Source organism: Pelophylax lessonae (assembly GCF_965119305.1).
Source record: "Pelophylax lessonae genome assembly, chromosome: 8".
In the NCBI taxonomy this organism is placed as follows: domain Eukaryota; kingdom Metazoa; phylum Chordata; class Amphibia; order Anura; family Ranidae; genus Pelophylax; species Pelophylax lessonae.
In genome coordinates, this window is record NC_138775.1 from 2,272,062 (window position 1) to 2,288,733 (window position 16,672).

At 53.3% G+C, this 16,672-nt stretch overlaps 1 protein-coding gene across 1 annotated transcript in view; it reads right to left on the minus strand.

The window, feature by feature from the left end:
* Nucleotides 1–16,672, minus strand: part of ITPR1 (inositol 1,4,5-trisphosphate receptor type 1) — a 163,441-nt gene that overhangs the window by 60,261 nt on the left and 86,508 nt on the right. The window contains exon 36 of the mRNA XM_082266152.1: nucleotides 15,329–15,361. Within this exon, the coding sequence (XP_082122278.1) occupies nucleotides 15,329–15,361 (33 nt within the window). The remainder of the gene's footprint in view (nucleotides 1–15,328; nucleotides 15,362–16,672) is intronic.

Sequence of the window (16,672 nt, forward strand, 5' to 3'; positions counted from 1 at the left end):
GGTACCCATGGCAGTACCTATAGCGGGATTTGTAGCGGTACCCATGGCAGTACCTATAGCGGGATTTGTAGCGGTACCCATGGCAGTACCTATAGCGGGATTTGTAGCGGTACCCATGGCAGTACCTATAGCGGGATTTGTAGCGGTACCCATGGCAGTACCTATAGCGGGATTTGTAGCGGTACCCATGGCAGTACCTATAGCGGGATTTGTTGCGGGACCCATGGCGGTACCTATAGCGGGATTTGTTTCAGGAGTCTGAATGTTGAAATGGGTTTGCGTGTCACTGAATGGTAAGGAAAGTTCACTGCAAATAAATGATTTGTTGGTGGACGATCCGACTCTTCGAAAATACAAATCCTTAGGTAGAGATTTTGGGGCTGACCTGAGCTGGAGTTTCCTATGGAAGACCACCCAGGACAATACTTTCATGGAGTCTGCACACTCTTCCTGAGTTTGCGTAGATTCCCTCCAATTTCCTCCCACACTCCAAATACATGCTGGGAGGTTAATTGGTCCTAATATTTATGTATGAGAGATAGGGACCTTACATTTCAAGCTCCTCAAGGGCAAGGACTGATGTACATGAGATAGGGACCATAGATTTAAAAGCCGAGGGCGGGGACTGACGTATGTGAGATAGGGACCATAAATTGGAAGCCCAATGGCAGGGACTGACGTATGTGAGATAGGGACCATAAATTGGAAGCCCAATGGCAGGGACTGACGTATGTGAGATAGGGACCATAAATTGGAAGCCCAATGGCAGGGACTGACGTATGTGAGATAGGGACCATAAATTGGAAGCCCAATGGCAGGGACTGACGTATGTGAGATAGGGACCATAAATTGGAAGCCCAAGGACAGGGACTGATGCATGTGAGATGGGGGCCATAGATTGGAAGCTCGAGGGCAGGGACTGACGTATAAGTGGCACAGGGACCTTACAACTGAAGCTCCTTGGGGGGGGGCAGAGACTGATCTAAGATAGGGACCATAAAAGGAACGCTAGGGGGGGGGGGCGGAGCCTGATGTACATGACATAGGGACCATAGATTGGAAGCTAAAGGGTGGAGACTGATGTACATAAAATAGGGACCATAGAATGGAAGCCTGAGGGTGTGGACTGATGTACATGAGATAGGGACCACAGATTGGAAGCTCAAGGGTGGAGACTGATGTACATGAAATGGGGACCATAGATTGGAAGCCTGAAGGTGGGGACTGATGTATGGGAGATAGGGACCATAGATTGGAAGCTTGAGGGTGGGGACTGATGTATGGGAGATAGGGACCATAGATTGGAAGCTCAAGGATGGAGACTGATGTACATGTAATAGGGACCATAGACTGGAAGCTCAATGGTGGGGACTGATGCGAGATGGGGGACCATAGATTGGAAGCCCGAGGGCAGGGACTGATGTATGTGTGTGGCATAGGGACCTTACAATTGAAGGTCTTTGGAGGCAGAGACTGATGTGAGATGGGGACCAAAGATTGGGAGCTTGAGGGTGGGAACTGACGTATGCAAGATCAGGACCATAGATTGGAAGCCCGAGGGCGGGGACTGACGTATGCAAGATCAGGACCATAGATTGGAAGCTCCTCGGGGTGGAAGAGACTGATGTGTGCGGCATAGGGACCTTACAATTGAAGCTCCTCAGGGACCTAAGACGGATCTAAGGGACCATAAATTGGAAGTCTTGCTAAGAACTCTAAAAGGGGAACACACAATAAAAGGGAACCCCGCCTCATGTGGGCTACATCAACAATTTGCACTTTTATTGGCACGACATGGCAGCGCCCGCCTTTATGTGACATGAAATGGAAAGAGAAGACTGCTCATGCAGGAGCAGAGCGGGGAAACACCCCATTACATCATTGGAGGGGGTTGGGGGACCTTCGTGAACTGACCAGAATGGTTATAAAAAAAAAAAAAACCAAACAAAAAAAACAGATAATTTGTGGAAAGTGAGCGGATCTGACCTGGGGGGGGGGGGGGAGGGGGGGGCAGACCTAACAATGTGTTTCCAGTCTCAGACAGCCGGCCAGGGAAGGGTTAATCTCCCACACAAGTCTATGGGTGAATCATCAGGAAAGTCCCTTTGCTGGGGGCTGGGAATCGTCTCCTCCACATCTGGGGCCCCCGGGGGAGGAGGGGTCCTGTCCTGCAGATGTTACAATTCACCCCGCAGACAGACAGACAGCTGAGCTCCTCAGAGACCCAACATAACTCCTCCCCCACAGACAGCGTCTGACTAATGAGACGGAAAATACAACCGTCAGATGAAGTCTGATCTTTTTATAATTTTCCTACCCCCCACCAACAAGCTCATGACTTTTTTTTTCAGTCATCTCTGGGACTCTGTGCTTCTCTATGCAATGCAAGCAGATCATGGCTGGTGGGAAAGGCTGGTGGGAGGGGCCGGCAGGGGGTGTACACCACTTCCTGACAACATCCCAGCCCCCCCGGCCTCAGTCCTGATATAAGTTATGCAAATATTAAAAAACTCATTCTGGAGGAGTGGGCGTTCCTTTGTCAGCTGAATTTGCAAAGGGTAACGCCCACATGCGACGCTGGGCCTTTAATTGAAAGAACAGGAATCCAATTAATGAGGGGGGGTCAGGCTTGGGGAGAAAAGGGCTATATATATCATGGGTGCTCAACCTGTGGCCCTCCAACATGGAACTACAAGTCCCATCATGCCTCTGCCTTTGGGAGTCATGCTTGTAACGGTCAGCAGCTTGCAATGCCTCATGGGACTTGTAGTTCCAGCCCTGATGCAAGCAGTGGGCTGGCTCCTGGGAGGAGTTATGCAAATCTCAAATGATGGGTGGGTGTTCCTAGGCAGGCCTCCATGATTGAAAGAACTGAAATCCAATAAAGGGGCGGGGCCAGGGACAGTCCGGTTGTGGAGCAAAGAGTTGGATGATGCTGGATGTCCCCCAGCCACAAAATGGGGCGGGGCTCTGACTGGATGCAGCTTCTGATGCACATTGTGAGAAGCTCAGAGTGTGCGGTGATATCAGCGCAGGGGGAGGAGCCAGGGCTGTGTATAGGAGTGAAGATTGCAGAGTGAATGGAGAGATAAAAGGAGTCGCAGATTGCAGTAAAAACCCCACAGAGGTTCCAATCCTCCCCACAAACCGGAATAAAGGGTGCATTTCTATTGGGGCAAAGACACTTCCAGAGCCTGCGCAGGTTTAGTGGCTGAAGCACCGCGGGGCCCTGAGATTCTATTCTGTATTGGTCAGGAGCCGCTGGCAGTGCGATCCGGGTCAGCGTAGAAATGACGCGGTCCTGGTAACCCCCCCCCCCCGGTAAACAGAGACGTGTTTATTGGTAATTAGTGCTGAAGGTCGCAGCGACACGCGGATCCGATTCCAGGAAAGAAAACGCATCTTATGTAATGAGGCTGGCGGGGCCCCAGACAGGCCGAGAACAGCCCCCCCTCCCCCCCCTCAGCGGGCACTGCCAGGGGGGGTTCAGGGGCCCCAGACAGGCCGAGAACAGCCCCCCTCCCCCCTCAGCGGGCACTGCCAGGGGGGGGGGTTAAGGGGCCCCAGGAGGAGGCGGCCGCCATTCTACTCCTGGAACGCGTTCTGTTACAGATAATGGATCAAATCAGAAATAATAAAATCGCCTTCATAAACCGGATGCAGAATATTCATCACACAGACGGAAGGTGTCGCAGATCTGCACATCGCAGGACGTCGCAGAACGTCGCATTCTAGGCGCAGAAAATCCTCCTTGTGCGATTTTTAATGTTGCATTTAATAAAGTTAAAGTTTAATCTGCTCATATCTTGCCTTCTCGGGTTCCCCCTCCCCCCACCCACCAACAGAATAATGACCAAAAAAAAAAGCTATTTTCAATACATTGTTATACCCTGTGAGGTCATCACTGGGTCTCTGTGCTTCTCTATGTAATGCAGGCAGATCATGGCTGGTGGGAGGGGCCGGTAGGGTGCTGTAGCTTGCTGAAAACATCCCCCTGCCTCAGAACTTGATGTAAGCAGTAGGAGGAGTTATACACAAAAATGCCTTGAAGGATATAGGACTGAAAAGGGGGGGGGGGGGGCACGGGTAGGATAAAAGACTGATTGGGAGCAAGGATCTAAAACTGATGGGGGGGGGGGGGAACCTAAGACTGATGGGGGGGATGGGGCAGGATCTAGGACTGATTTTGGGGGGGGGCAGGCAGGAAGATATGACTGAAAGGGGGGTGGAAGGGATTGGGGGGGGGGGGGGGGGGGGGAGTCACAGCCAGGTATCTATTATTGTCTGTGTCCCCATTGGGGAGATCACTTCCTGTCTGGTGACACCCCATCTTCCATTCCTGGGACGGCCCGGTAGAGTCTTCAACAACCGGCTCAGTAAACCTTTTTTGGTGGGTGGCCGAGACAAAGGGGGTGGGCAACAGGGACAGCAAAGGAGGGACACCTCTCTCATCACACAGTGGCCGGCAACCATAAAGCATGAAATTGGTAGCACGTGTACAATACACAAACATGGGCAGCTGGAGCAGGGGGCAGAGAATGGGTGCAGGGCGGTAGACCCCTTTAGTAGCTGGGGGAGGGGGCGCAGGGCAGAGAAGGGGACGCAGGGCAGTAGGCCATTTAGTAGCTGGGGGAGGGGGCGCAGGGCAGAGAAGGGGGCGCAGGGCAGAGAAGGGGGCGCAGGGCAGAGAAGGGGGCGCAGGGCAGAGAAGGGGGCGCAGGGCAGAGAAGGGGGCGCAGGGCAGAGAAGGGGGCGCAGGGCAGTAGACCCATTAGTAGCTGGGGGGGCGCAGGGCAGAGAAGGGGACGCAGGGCAGGGAAGGGGGCGCAGGGCAGAGAAGGGGGCGCAGGGCAGAGAAGGGGGCGCAGGGCAGAGAAGGGGGCGCAGGGCAGAGAAGGGGGCGCAGGGCAGAGAAGGGGGCGCAGGGCAGAGAAGGGGGCGCAGGGCAGTAGGCCATTTAGTAGCTGGGGGGGGGGGGGGCGCAGTTCTGCATCCTCGCCCTGAGCGTTGGACGAGCCCCCCAGTACTGGATGGGGGTAATCTAAGGTGGTAACGATCAGTTCCAGAAGGACCGACCATGACAAGGAAATATCTGAAGAAACATGTTGGGGGGGGTCCCCTTTATCCATGAACAGGTCAATGCGGCGCGCTGACCCCGGGGTGACCTCGCGCTCTCTCTGCTCCGGGGAACACGAGCTAAACTTTAACTCCGCTGCGGTGGAACACAAACACAGATTAAGACTCGCATCCGGTTTCCCAACATCACCCGCTATGGTCAGCGCCCTCAGGGAGCGACGGGAAAACATCCGAGGTGGGAGAAGTTTTTGGTCACAGGCGCCCCCTCCCCCCCCCAGTTTTTAGGAACTCCATTTAAAGGGATGTCACGAGTGGCGGCTCAGCCTCAGCTTTCCTCACCATGTAATCCTGAGTGTGGAGAAACCTCAGCCTATATTTATTCCCACCTGTCCTGACATCTCAATCCCCCCCCCCCCTTTTCTAAAAACAGCCAGGGAGGTTACGGTGTCCACGGCGGAGCCCAGGCTGATCACGCACACCGGGGACACGAGGGCGAGGAGTGCCGACTTCACACCGTTCAAACCACGCACCCATCGGCTCACCATCACACCGCCGGCCTAACATACAGGATCTACAGATAAGAGGGTACAAAGACCCCCAACTCTCCCCATTGGCCAAGACATAGGGGGTACAAAAGGCCCCCCCCCCATTGGCCGAGACATAGGGGGTACAAAAGGCCCCCCCTCCCCCGGCCGAGACATAGGGGGTACAAAAGGTGCCCCCATCGGCCGAGACAGAGGGTACAAAAGGCCCCCCCAATTGGCCAAGACATAGGGGGTACAAAAGGCCCCCCATCAGCCGAGACATAGGGGGCACAAAAGGGCCCCCCCTCACCCGAGACACAGGGGGTACAATAGGCCCCCCCCATTGGCCGAGACATAGGGGGTACAAAAGGCCCCCCCCCCCATTGGCCGAGACATAGGGGGTACAAAAGGCCCCCCCCCCCCCCATCGGCCCGAGACATAGGGGGTACAAAAGCCCCCATCGGCCGAGACATAGGGGGTACAAAGGCCCCACCCATTAGCCGAGACATAGGGGGTACAAAGGCCCCCCCCCCCATCGGCCAAGACATAGGGGGTACAAAAGCCCCCATCGGCCGAGACATAGGGGGTACAAAGGCCCCACCCATCAGCCGAGACATAGGGGGTACAAAGGCCCCCCCCCCATCTGCCAAGACATAGGGGGTACAAAAGCCCCCATCGGCCGAGACATAGGGGGGTACAAAAGGCCCCCCCCCATCTGCCAAGACATAGGGGGTACAAAAGCCCCCATCGGCCGAGACATAGGGGGTACAAAAGGCCCCCCCCATCGGCCCGAGACATAGGGGGTACAAAAGGCCCCATCGGCCGAGACATAGGGGGTACAAAGGCCCCACCCATCAGCCGAGACATAGGGGGTACAAAGGCCCCCCCATCGGCCAAGACATAGGGGGTACAAAGGCCCCCCCCCATCGGCCAAGACATAGGGGGTACAAAAGCCCCCATCGGCCGAGACATAGGGGGTACAAAGGCCCCACCCATCAGCCGAGACATAGGGGGTACAAAGGCCCCCCCCCCCCATCTGCCAAGACATAGGGGGTACAAAAGCCCCCATCGGCCGAGACAGAGGGTACAAAAGGCCCCCCCAATTGGCCAAGACATAGGGGGTACAAAAGGCCCCCCATCAGCCGAGACATAGGGGGTACAAAAGGGCCCCCCCTCACCCGAGACATAGGGGGTACAAAAGGCCCCCCCCATTGGCCGAGACATAGGGGGTACAAAAGGCCCCCCCCCATTGGCCGAGACATAGGGGGTACAAAAGGCCCCCCCATCGGCCGAGACATAGGGGGTACAAAAGGCCCCCCCCCCCATCGGCCAGAGACATAGGGGGTACAAAAGCCCCCATCGGCCGAGACATAGGGGGTACAAAGGCCCCACCCATCAGCCGAGACATAGGGGGTACAAAGGCCCCCCCCCCCCCATCGGCCAAGACATAGGGGGTACAAAAGCCCCCATCGGACGAGACATAGGGGGTACAAAGGCCCCACCCATCAGCCGAGACATAGGGGGTACAAAAGGCCCCCCCCATTGGCCGAGACATAGGGGGTACAAAAGGCCCCCCATCAGCCGAGACATAGGGGGTACAAAAGGCCCCCCCCCCCATTGGCTGAGACATAGGGGGTACAAAAGGCCCCCCCATCGGCCGAGACATAGGGGGTACAAAAGGCCCCCCCCCCCCCCATCGGCCCGAGACATAGGGGGTACAAAAGCCCCCATCGGCCGAGACATAGGGGGTACAAAAGCCCCCATCGGACGAGACATAGGGGGTACAAAGGCCCCACCCATCAGCCGAGACATAGGGGGTACAAAAGGCCCCCCCCATTGGCCGAGACATAGGGGGTACAAAAGCCCCCATCGGCCGAGACATAGGGGGTACAAAAGCCCCCATCGGCCGAGACATAGGCACACCCCCAGATCAGTTCACATATTGCAGCGCAAACTGTCAGTTCTGACATGAATTGGATCCTATAGCTGTGACCCACCATGCGATCCGATTCTGCTGCAGACCCAAAAAAGGGTTCTGTGCAACTTTGATTCGAAGCAAATTCAGCCGTACAATCCGTACAATGCAATCTGTACAATCTGCATCGCACACACATTGTATTATTCGCTCCGAGTCACATGGGATGTCTGACATCACATACATGTGAACTGGGGCTGGAAGTAGAACGATTCTAATTCTTAGGCTCCAATCACATATAAGAGTCTCGTATTGAGGGCAGATTTGCTGTGATTGTGCCCACGATTCCAAACCATTGCAAGTCGCAGGACACCCGTGCGATTCCAGTGACTTGCAATGGCACGATTGGCACTCAATGCGGTGCGATTGTGCCACGATACTCGTTTGACGAATCGCGGTAAAATCACGCAAACAGAATCACAGGACGCCCGTCACCCAGAAGAAGTTCTTGTACATTTTTTGGGGCGAGAAGCATCCAGCGTTTTCTTCTGCAATTTTACCGTGATTTGTTGGCCAGCAAAATCGCGCCGCATTACGGGTGCCACTGCAAGTCACAGGAATCGCACGGCGTCCCGAGACTTGCAATGGTTCGGGATCGTGGACAGAATCGCAGCAATTCTGCCCGGGATCCAAGACGCCTGTATGTGAATGGGGCCTAAGTGTCCGTTCCTGACCCCCGGCGGTGACGTTCCCCTCAGGCATTCCAGGAGGGGAGATCGCTGCTCATTGGTTCCCGGCTCCGCCCACCTGCTGCGGTCATTACAAGTTCTGGAGAATTGGACAGAAAAATTACGGGAAAAGAAAAAAAAAAATCACGAGTCAGAGAAACGCAGAACTTTCACCCACTGCGATGGCCGGCGGTTCCGGACACACGGACTATATTTGTAAAGGGGAAGTAGTAAGAGGGAAGGATAAATCCACAGAGCGGGGTCACCGCTGCCACTTCCTCGTCTTTAACTTAAAGGAGCAAAGACTGAGAAACTAAAAGATCGCAACGCATGGGGCGCCATAGAAAAAGGTTACTCCCCCTTTCTGTGCACGTTCATTCCTTACACCCAAATATAGGGGTGCAACATGAGCCCATGGGCAGCATTGCACAGCCCCTCCCACCACTGGATTCTTCTCCTACATGCACAGCCCCTCCCACCACTGGATTCTTCTCCTGCATGCACAGCCCCTCCCACCACAGGATTCTTCTCCTACATGCACAGCCCCGCCCACCACAGGATTCTTCTCCTGCATGCACAGCCCCTCCCACCACTGGATTCTTCTCCTGCATGCACAGCCCCTCCCACCACAGGATTCTTCTCCTACATGCACAGCCCCTCCCACCACTGGATTCTTCTCCTGCATGCACAGCCCCTCCCACCACAGGATTCTTCTCCTACATGCACAGCCCCGCCCACCACAGGATTCTTCTCCTACATGCACAGCCCCTCCCACCACTGGATTCTTCTCCTGCATGCACAGCCCCTCCCACCACTGGATTCTTCTCCTGCATGCACAGCCCCTCCCACCACTGGATTCTTCTCCTGCATGCACAGCCCCTCCCACCACAGGATTCTTCTCCTGCATGCACAGCCCCTCCCACCACAGGATTCTTCTCCTGCATGCACAGCCCCTCCCACCACAGGATTCTTCTCCTGCATGCACAGCCCCTCCCACCACAGGATTCTTCTCCTGCATGCACAGCCCCTCCCACTACAGGATTCTTCTCCTGTAGGCACAGCCCCTCCCACCACAGGATTCTTCTCCTGTAGGCACAGCCCCTCCCACCACAGGATTCTTCTCCTACATGCACAGCCCCTCCCACCACAGGATTCTTCTCCTACATGCACAGCCCCTCCCACCACAGGATTCTTCTCCTGTATGCACAGCCCCTCCCACCACAGGATTCTTCTCCTGCATGCACAGCCCCTCCCACCACAGGATTCTTCTCCTACATGCACAGCCCCTCCCACCACAGGATTCTTCTCCTGCATGCACAGCCCCTCCCACTACAGGATTCTTCTCCTGTAGGCACAGCCCCTCCCACCACAGGATTCTTCTCCTGCATGCACAGCCCCTCCCACTACAGGATTCTTCTCCTGTAGGCACAGCCCCTCCCACCACTGGATTCTTCTCCTGTAGGCACAGCCCCTCCCACCACAGGATTCTTCTCCTACATGCACAGCCCCTCCCACCACAGGATTCTTCTCCTACATGCACAGCCCCTCCCACCACAGGATTCTTCTCCTGTATGCACAGCCCCTCCCACCACAGGATTCTTCTCCTGCATGCACAGCCCCTCCCACCACAGGATTCTTCTCCTACATGCACAGCCCCTCCCACCACAGGATTCTTCTCCTGCATGCACAGCCCCTCCCACTACAGGATTCTTCTCCTGTAGGCACAGTCCCTCCCACCACAGGATTCTTCTCCTGCATGCACAGCCCCTCCCACTACAGGATTCTTCTCCTGTAGGCACAGCCCCTCCCACCACAGGATTCTTCTCCTGTAGGCACAGCCCCTCCCACCACAGGATTCTTCTCCTGTATGCACAGCCCCTCCCACCACAGGACCCCAGGGGCGTAACTACAGGGGTTGCAGGGAATGCAATTGCAACCGGGCCCAATGCTCCGGGCCTGTGCGGCTCCCCTGTACACCTGGATGGGGGGGGGGGGGGCATGTAGAGAAATCACTGTCCTCCTTTTTCCTCCTGTAGCTCTAGGAGGAAAATGGAGGAGATTGGTTCCTCTGTATCCTGCCCCCGCCGCCCCTCCTGTCTCTGGGCCCCTGTGTGCTCCCCTTGTCCCCCCCCCCACTCCTTACTGTGCTCCCTCTCCTGCCAGCTGCTGCAGGGGATGTGTCACAATAGAGAACAAGGAAGGGGGCGGTAAATATGTAATTTACCAGCTCCTTCCTTTTCTGAATGGACAGAGTCATAGTCAGTGACATTGTAAAAAAATAAAATAAAATGATAAAAAATACAAATAAAATACCAAAAAATAAAAACTTCTGACCCCAGTGGGTGAACTTCCAGGATCACAAAAGTCACACTTGGGACCGGGCCCTGGCATTCCACCACCATGGGGAGGCCCCAAGATGGCAGGCAGGGTTCCCACTGTGAAAGGGCCCCGCAACCAGAGTAAAGGGCCCCAAGATCAGTGGGAAGAGCCCCAGGCTTGAAGGGAAGGGCACCGGCCAGGAGTCCGGGTGGGCCCTTCATAGTTTCTTGCACCGGGGGTCCTGAAGGTTTTAGTTAACGCCTCCATCCTGCGGCATCCTTACAGATTTGAAACCTGCGCGGTTGTACGTGGCTCCGCCCACACAGCTGCGGCATACATTACAAGATCTGATTGGACGCAGCACTGCAGCGGAGGGACTTCAGTTTTCAATGACCTCATCGCACTCCTCCACACCTCAGAACTGACCAAGAGCTGGAAAAAGTCTGCAGGAGGCAGAGCATCGCACCCGCCATCCATAAATCGCAGCCGCAGCGCTTCGCAGGCTCAGATGCAAAAAATAAATAAATGATAAATTTACATTTTTTTTTTTTCTTTGCAAAAGGTGGAATTCTCCTTCAGGGCTGTTCACAGTAGGTGTGGTGCGGGAAGATGTGTTGAATCATACGATTTCCCGCACCCAAAAAACGTGCTGCTTTTTACAAGCGCATGCAGATGCCATCGCCTACTACAGGTACCCCCAGGAACCCAGCAAATTCACTCACCAAAACGCACCGCAGTACCGTGCAATTCCTCAATAACGTGCCTTGCACCATCTTTGCACAGTTTCCACACACAGGGCAGTCCCAGGCAGACGCAAAAAAAAGCGCACACGCTCAGACACTCCTTCTGGAGTAAGAGACCTTAAAGGGAGACCTCTTCCAAAATGACCTTTCCCCACCACACTCCTAATCATCCTCCTCCATCCATTTCTTACCCTAAATCTATAGATTTCCAACAGAAACGCGTCGAGCACTCGACAAGATACTGGGAGTTTAGCTCCCTCATCCACAATCACAGATCAAACTCCGCTTTGTATCACACAACCCCATTATGATTTCAAGGTATTTTAGAATACTAAAACACAAAGAAATTAAATGACAAACATTTCAAGGCGGAGTTCTCCTGATGAAGTGTCCTCCAGCACTGGCGCACCTCGGCGACAACCTCCCCAATTTCATCCGAAATCTCCATCCATTACAATGGACCTTTCCTGATCAATCCTCTAATGTAGCCATGGTATCTGCCCCCCAATACGTGCCCCCCCCCAGTCTACACCCTCCAGCACACGGTGCCCCCCCCCCAGTCTACACCCTCCAGTACACAGTGCCCCCCCCCAGTCTACACCCTCCAGTACACAGTGCCCCCCCCCCCAGGTCTACACCCTCCAGTACACAGTGCCCCCCCCCCCAGGTCTACACCCTCCAGTACACAGTGCCCCCCCCCCCAGGTCTACACCCTCCAGTACACAGTGCCCCCTGCAGTCTACACCCTCCAGTACACAGTGCCCCCTGCAGTCTACACCCTCCAGTACACAGTGCCCCCTGCAGTCTACACCCTCCAGTACACAGTGCCCCCTGCAGTCTACACCCTCCAGTACACAGTGCCCCCCCCCCCCCCAGTCTACACCCTCCAGTACACTGTGCCCCCCGCAGTCTACACCCTCCAGTACACTGTGCCCCCCCCAGTCTACACCCTCTAGTACACGGTGCCCCCCCCCCAGTCTACACCCTCCAGTACACAGTGCCCCCCCCCCCCCCCCAGTCTACACCCTTCAGTACACAGTGTGGCTTTGTGTAATGTAAATATGGTTCAGTGAGTCACAAATCCATAAACTTCTACTCTCCACCTAAATAAACTCATTTCATTGCTGATGACGTCTGAGATTTACTGCATAGATGACTCAGCACAGCCAATCATCTGCCTACTTCTCAGGACTCAGCACAGCCAATCATCTGCCTACTTCTCAGGACTCAGCACAGCCAATCATCTGCCTGTTTCTCAAGACTCAGCACAGCCAATCATCTGCCTGTTTCCCAGGAATGTGGGGATGCCATGACAGCGCTGTGTAACCTGGATGTACCTACCAGGGGTACCCTCATCGATACTTGGGAAAGAAATTGGCTGCCCACCTCCGCCGGTCCAATAGATTTATTGAAAACGTTTATAAAACTGCCACCAGGACAAGGACACAGACCATGGAAAGGTTGACGCGTTTCACACCAACATGCTTAGAAGCACATTGTCAGTGTGAAACCTGCCTCCACAGCCCACCTACCTTCAGCCTTGTAGGTGGGCTGTGGAGGCCGAGGGGGTAGGTGGGCTGTGGAGGCCGAGGGGGTAGGTGGGCTGTGGAGGCCGAGGGGGTAGGTGGGCTGTGGAGGCCGAGGGGGTAGGTGGGCTGTGGAAGCCGAGGGGGTAGGTGGGCTGTGGAAGCCGAGGGGGTAGGTGGGCTGTGGAAGCCGAGGGGATAGGTGGGCTGTGGAGGCCGAGGGGATAGGTGGGCTGTGGAGGCCGAGGGGGTAGGTGGGCTGTGGAGGCCGAGGGGGTAGGTGGGCTGTGGAGGCCGAGAAATGTCAGTGATGGGAAGTGGGAGTGAGGAGGAAAATCTGCCCTATAGATGAGAAATGACGACATGAGGAACCTCTGAAGCTTTCCGGATGGCCACTTTATACCAGAGATTCCTGAACCCTTTTAGCTTTATATAGAAGGCGATGTGAGAGGTGAATCTTCTAGAAGGCGAGTGTGAGAGAGAGGTGAAGTATTCCGCCAATGTTGTGAGTCACCAGCAGTAGGGATCTGTATGACCTGCTGACTTCACCGGGGTCACTGATTCACACACACAGACCGGGGTCACTGATTCACACACACAGACAAGACACACCAAGAGAATGGAAAGACAAGCAGTCCCCAAGCATGCGGAGCGGGCCGTCTGATTTCACCACCATAAGGAGAATTCCTTAAAGGGAACCTGCAATGACAGGACTGACATTGCCCGGCTCCCAGAGGAAACGTTCGATCCTCTGAGAGGAGAGATCCCTTCCCAGGGAAATAATTCTGCCTCTGGGGCGGCTCAGGCAAAGGCCGCCGTCAGTTCTGGACCGACATGCCAACTATAAGAGGTCACAGCTGTCCTGACGGCTTCTCTTTAGAAAACGCCCCCAAGGACAGATATATGGATGATGTCACTGCCGACTCCTTTTTTTGAAGTACGTTCCAGACCCAACATCCTAATCTCGGCTTTACTAGCTGTCAGACATGGAGGGGAGGGGGGAGGGATCAGGAGGCCAGAACCAACTTAGCAGAAATGCGGACCACATAGAAGCACACAGGTCCGGAGTTCAGACTTTGCATGCTATATGCTGGTTCCAGGCCAGGAACCGGAGAGGTCTGGAGCTCATAACTGGAAATGAGTCCACAACACTCCCGTCTGTCCCCGCAGGGACACCTTCCAGCACAAATCCAGTTTTCAGTCATTTCCCATTTTATGGCGGAGCAATAAAGTCATCAGGTTAGGAAATGGAGTCACCCAACCCGTCCTCTGATGTCTGAGCCGCTTTACAAGTGTTGTGAGTGATAAGAACTGACCAAAGGTTGGTAATCCTCTGCACTGGGGGGGGGGGGGGGGTGGGGGAGGCACATCTGTCTGAAGGTCTCCATCAAGTATACTGTATACAGAATATCACTTGTAAGAGATGTCCGTAAATCTCCTGAAGAAGCCGTTATTCCATGGCGAAACATGTTGAGCTGACATCACCAAAATTTCTCTTTCCTTCTTTTTATGTTTTTTCAGAAAAATATGTTTGTATTTGAAATAAATAAAATGATATTTTTTTATATAAAAAAGGAAAATTATTTTTTTCTCCATCATTGGATTTATTGTAAATTTATTTTGCACCTTTAAAGTCCCACACACTTCCTTTGTTACTTTGTCTTCTCCATCAAAGTCCCTCTTCCAATAAATGGAATATGCTTTGAAATCAGGTTATCCCATCCCCCAAAATCCCTATAAGAGTGCAGGCCCCCCATGTCAGCCAGTCTACCCTGCAAGAGTGCCGGACCCCCAATTTACCAGGTCTCCATAAAAAGAGCACAGCCCCCCCCCCCCACAATAGTCTGAAATTGAAGAGTTGGGTACTCTAATGAGACATTTTCAAACGCAAAAAGGCATCGGGATCCTGCTCCCCCTCCCCCAGTCTTCATTTCAGGGTTCAGTTACCCCTCTCCCAGTTGCATGGTTGGGAAGTTTGAATGAAGCCCCCCAGTCCATCCAGACCGGTCCCATATATCCTCACATTGAAGCATTATAAAGACTTGGACTGGGCTGCAGAAACCAAAATGGATTGAAGGTCCAACGCATCTCCGGATAGAGGCGCCATTCAACCTTTCTATCATGGGGACCCCCCCAGTCTCAGGGAACCCCACTAAATCCTTTACCTACAACTCCTGGTACATAACCAGTAGATGGTAGAGAAGAATGAATGGGTCACACCCAATAATAATAATTTCCACTGGTGACCACCTTGCTGCTGTCTTGTGGTTCTGAATCCAGAGTTGTTCTTTAAGCCAATACAAACAAAGCCACGTGAATGTCACAGACAGAAGCAGGAACAGAAGTACAGAAGGTCACAGGAGAAAACACAGGGAGGGTATGAGGAAGGACGGTAAGAGGAAGGACGGCCGGTTCGGTGAAGACACACAACCCTCCGCAGAGGAGAATAGGGAAGGAAATGGAATTGGGGTGACAGAAGTGACAGACGGGTCACAACCTCAGAATTTTCCACAGCGTCAATGGCTACAAGCTGCAAGAGAGGAAAGAGCATTGAATTAGGTCTCCACACTGAACCCCTCACCTGTGACCACACTTCCCACAAGAATCACATGGTGTCCTCTGCAATAATCAGACCGGGGCCTCCAGGGCTTGCTGGGACTTGTGGTAATCTGAGACCTGGGTCTCCAGGGCTTGCTGGGACTTGTGGTACCACAACACTATGAGCCCCGGAATAAAAACAGACAAGACTTATAACCTCTAGAGCCAGCTTAGCTGGATTCTGGAACTCCAGAGGATATAGCATTAGATACGTTTTCCCCATATTAAAGTCCATCAATAAAACATTCATTGCACCGATGTCAGAAGATTTCCTGCAAGTTGAACAAAAATCTCCTGTATTGTTTCTTTGAGATTAATGCCTGAATCTCCAACGCCATCTAGTGGGCAAAATGATACATAGTGCTCAAAGTATTTCAGAAAACTAACACATTTTGGCCACTAGATGGAGCTGACAATACACAAATTATCAGCTTGTCGAACGTATATTGTAGATATACAGCAGATAGGCGGCTCTCCTGTGCAGGATCACATACTAATTACATGATCCTGCACCCCCGGGTTTAGGGCGCGCGCCGCCAGCGCCCCGCTCCCACTGTAATTAGACACAGCAGGAGCTGATCGGCAGGTATAGCGGACTCCGGCACCCGCCAATGCTTCCGTACATCGGCAGATCGCCATTTGGTCACTACAGAAGACATGGATCCTGTGTCTTGCTAAACAGGGAGACCAATCCATGCCTTCCCCTAGTACAAGCACCCCCCAGAAGTAGTAAAAACACTGGCTAGGCACAATGAACCCCTTGAGCGCCCCTGATTAGTACAGTGAGAGTGCGTTTTTTTTTTTTTTTTTAGTACCGATCACTGTATTAATGTCAATGGTTCCCACAAAGTGTCAAAAGTGTCCCGACTGTCTGCTGCAATATCGCAGTCCTGCTATAAGTCACTGATCGCCACCATTATATATATCCCATAGTCTGTAGACTAGATAATTTTTGCGCAAACCAATCAATATACGCTTCTTGGGATTTTTTTTTTAACCAAAAAAATGTAGCAGAATACAAATTGGCCGAAATCGATGAAGAATTTCGGATTTTTTTACGTTTTTTTTTTTACTGGATATGTTTTATAGGAGAAAGTAAAAAATGCTTTTTTTTTAAAAAAAAAAAAAAAAAAAACTCAGTCTTTTTTGTTCAAAAAACAAACAAAAAGGAGGTGATCAAATACCACAAAGAAAGCTCTATTTGCGGGGAAACAAGGACAAATTGTATTTGGGTGCAGAGTCA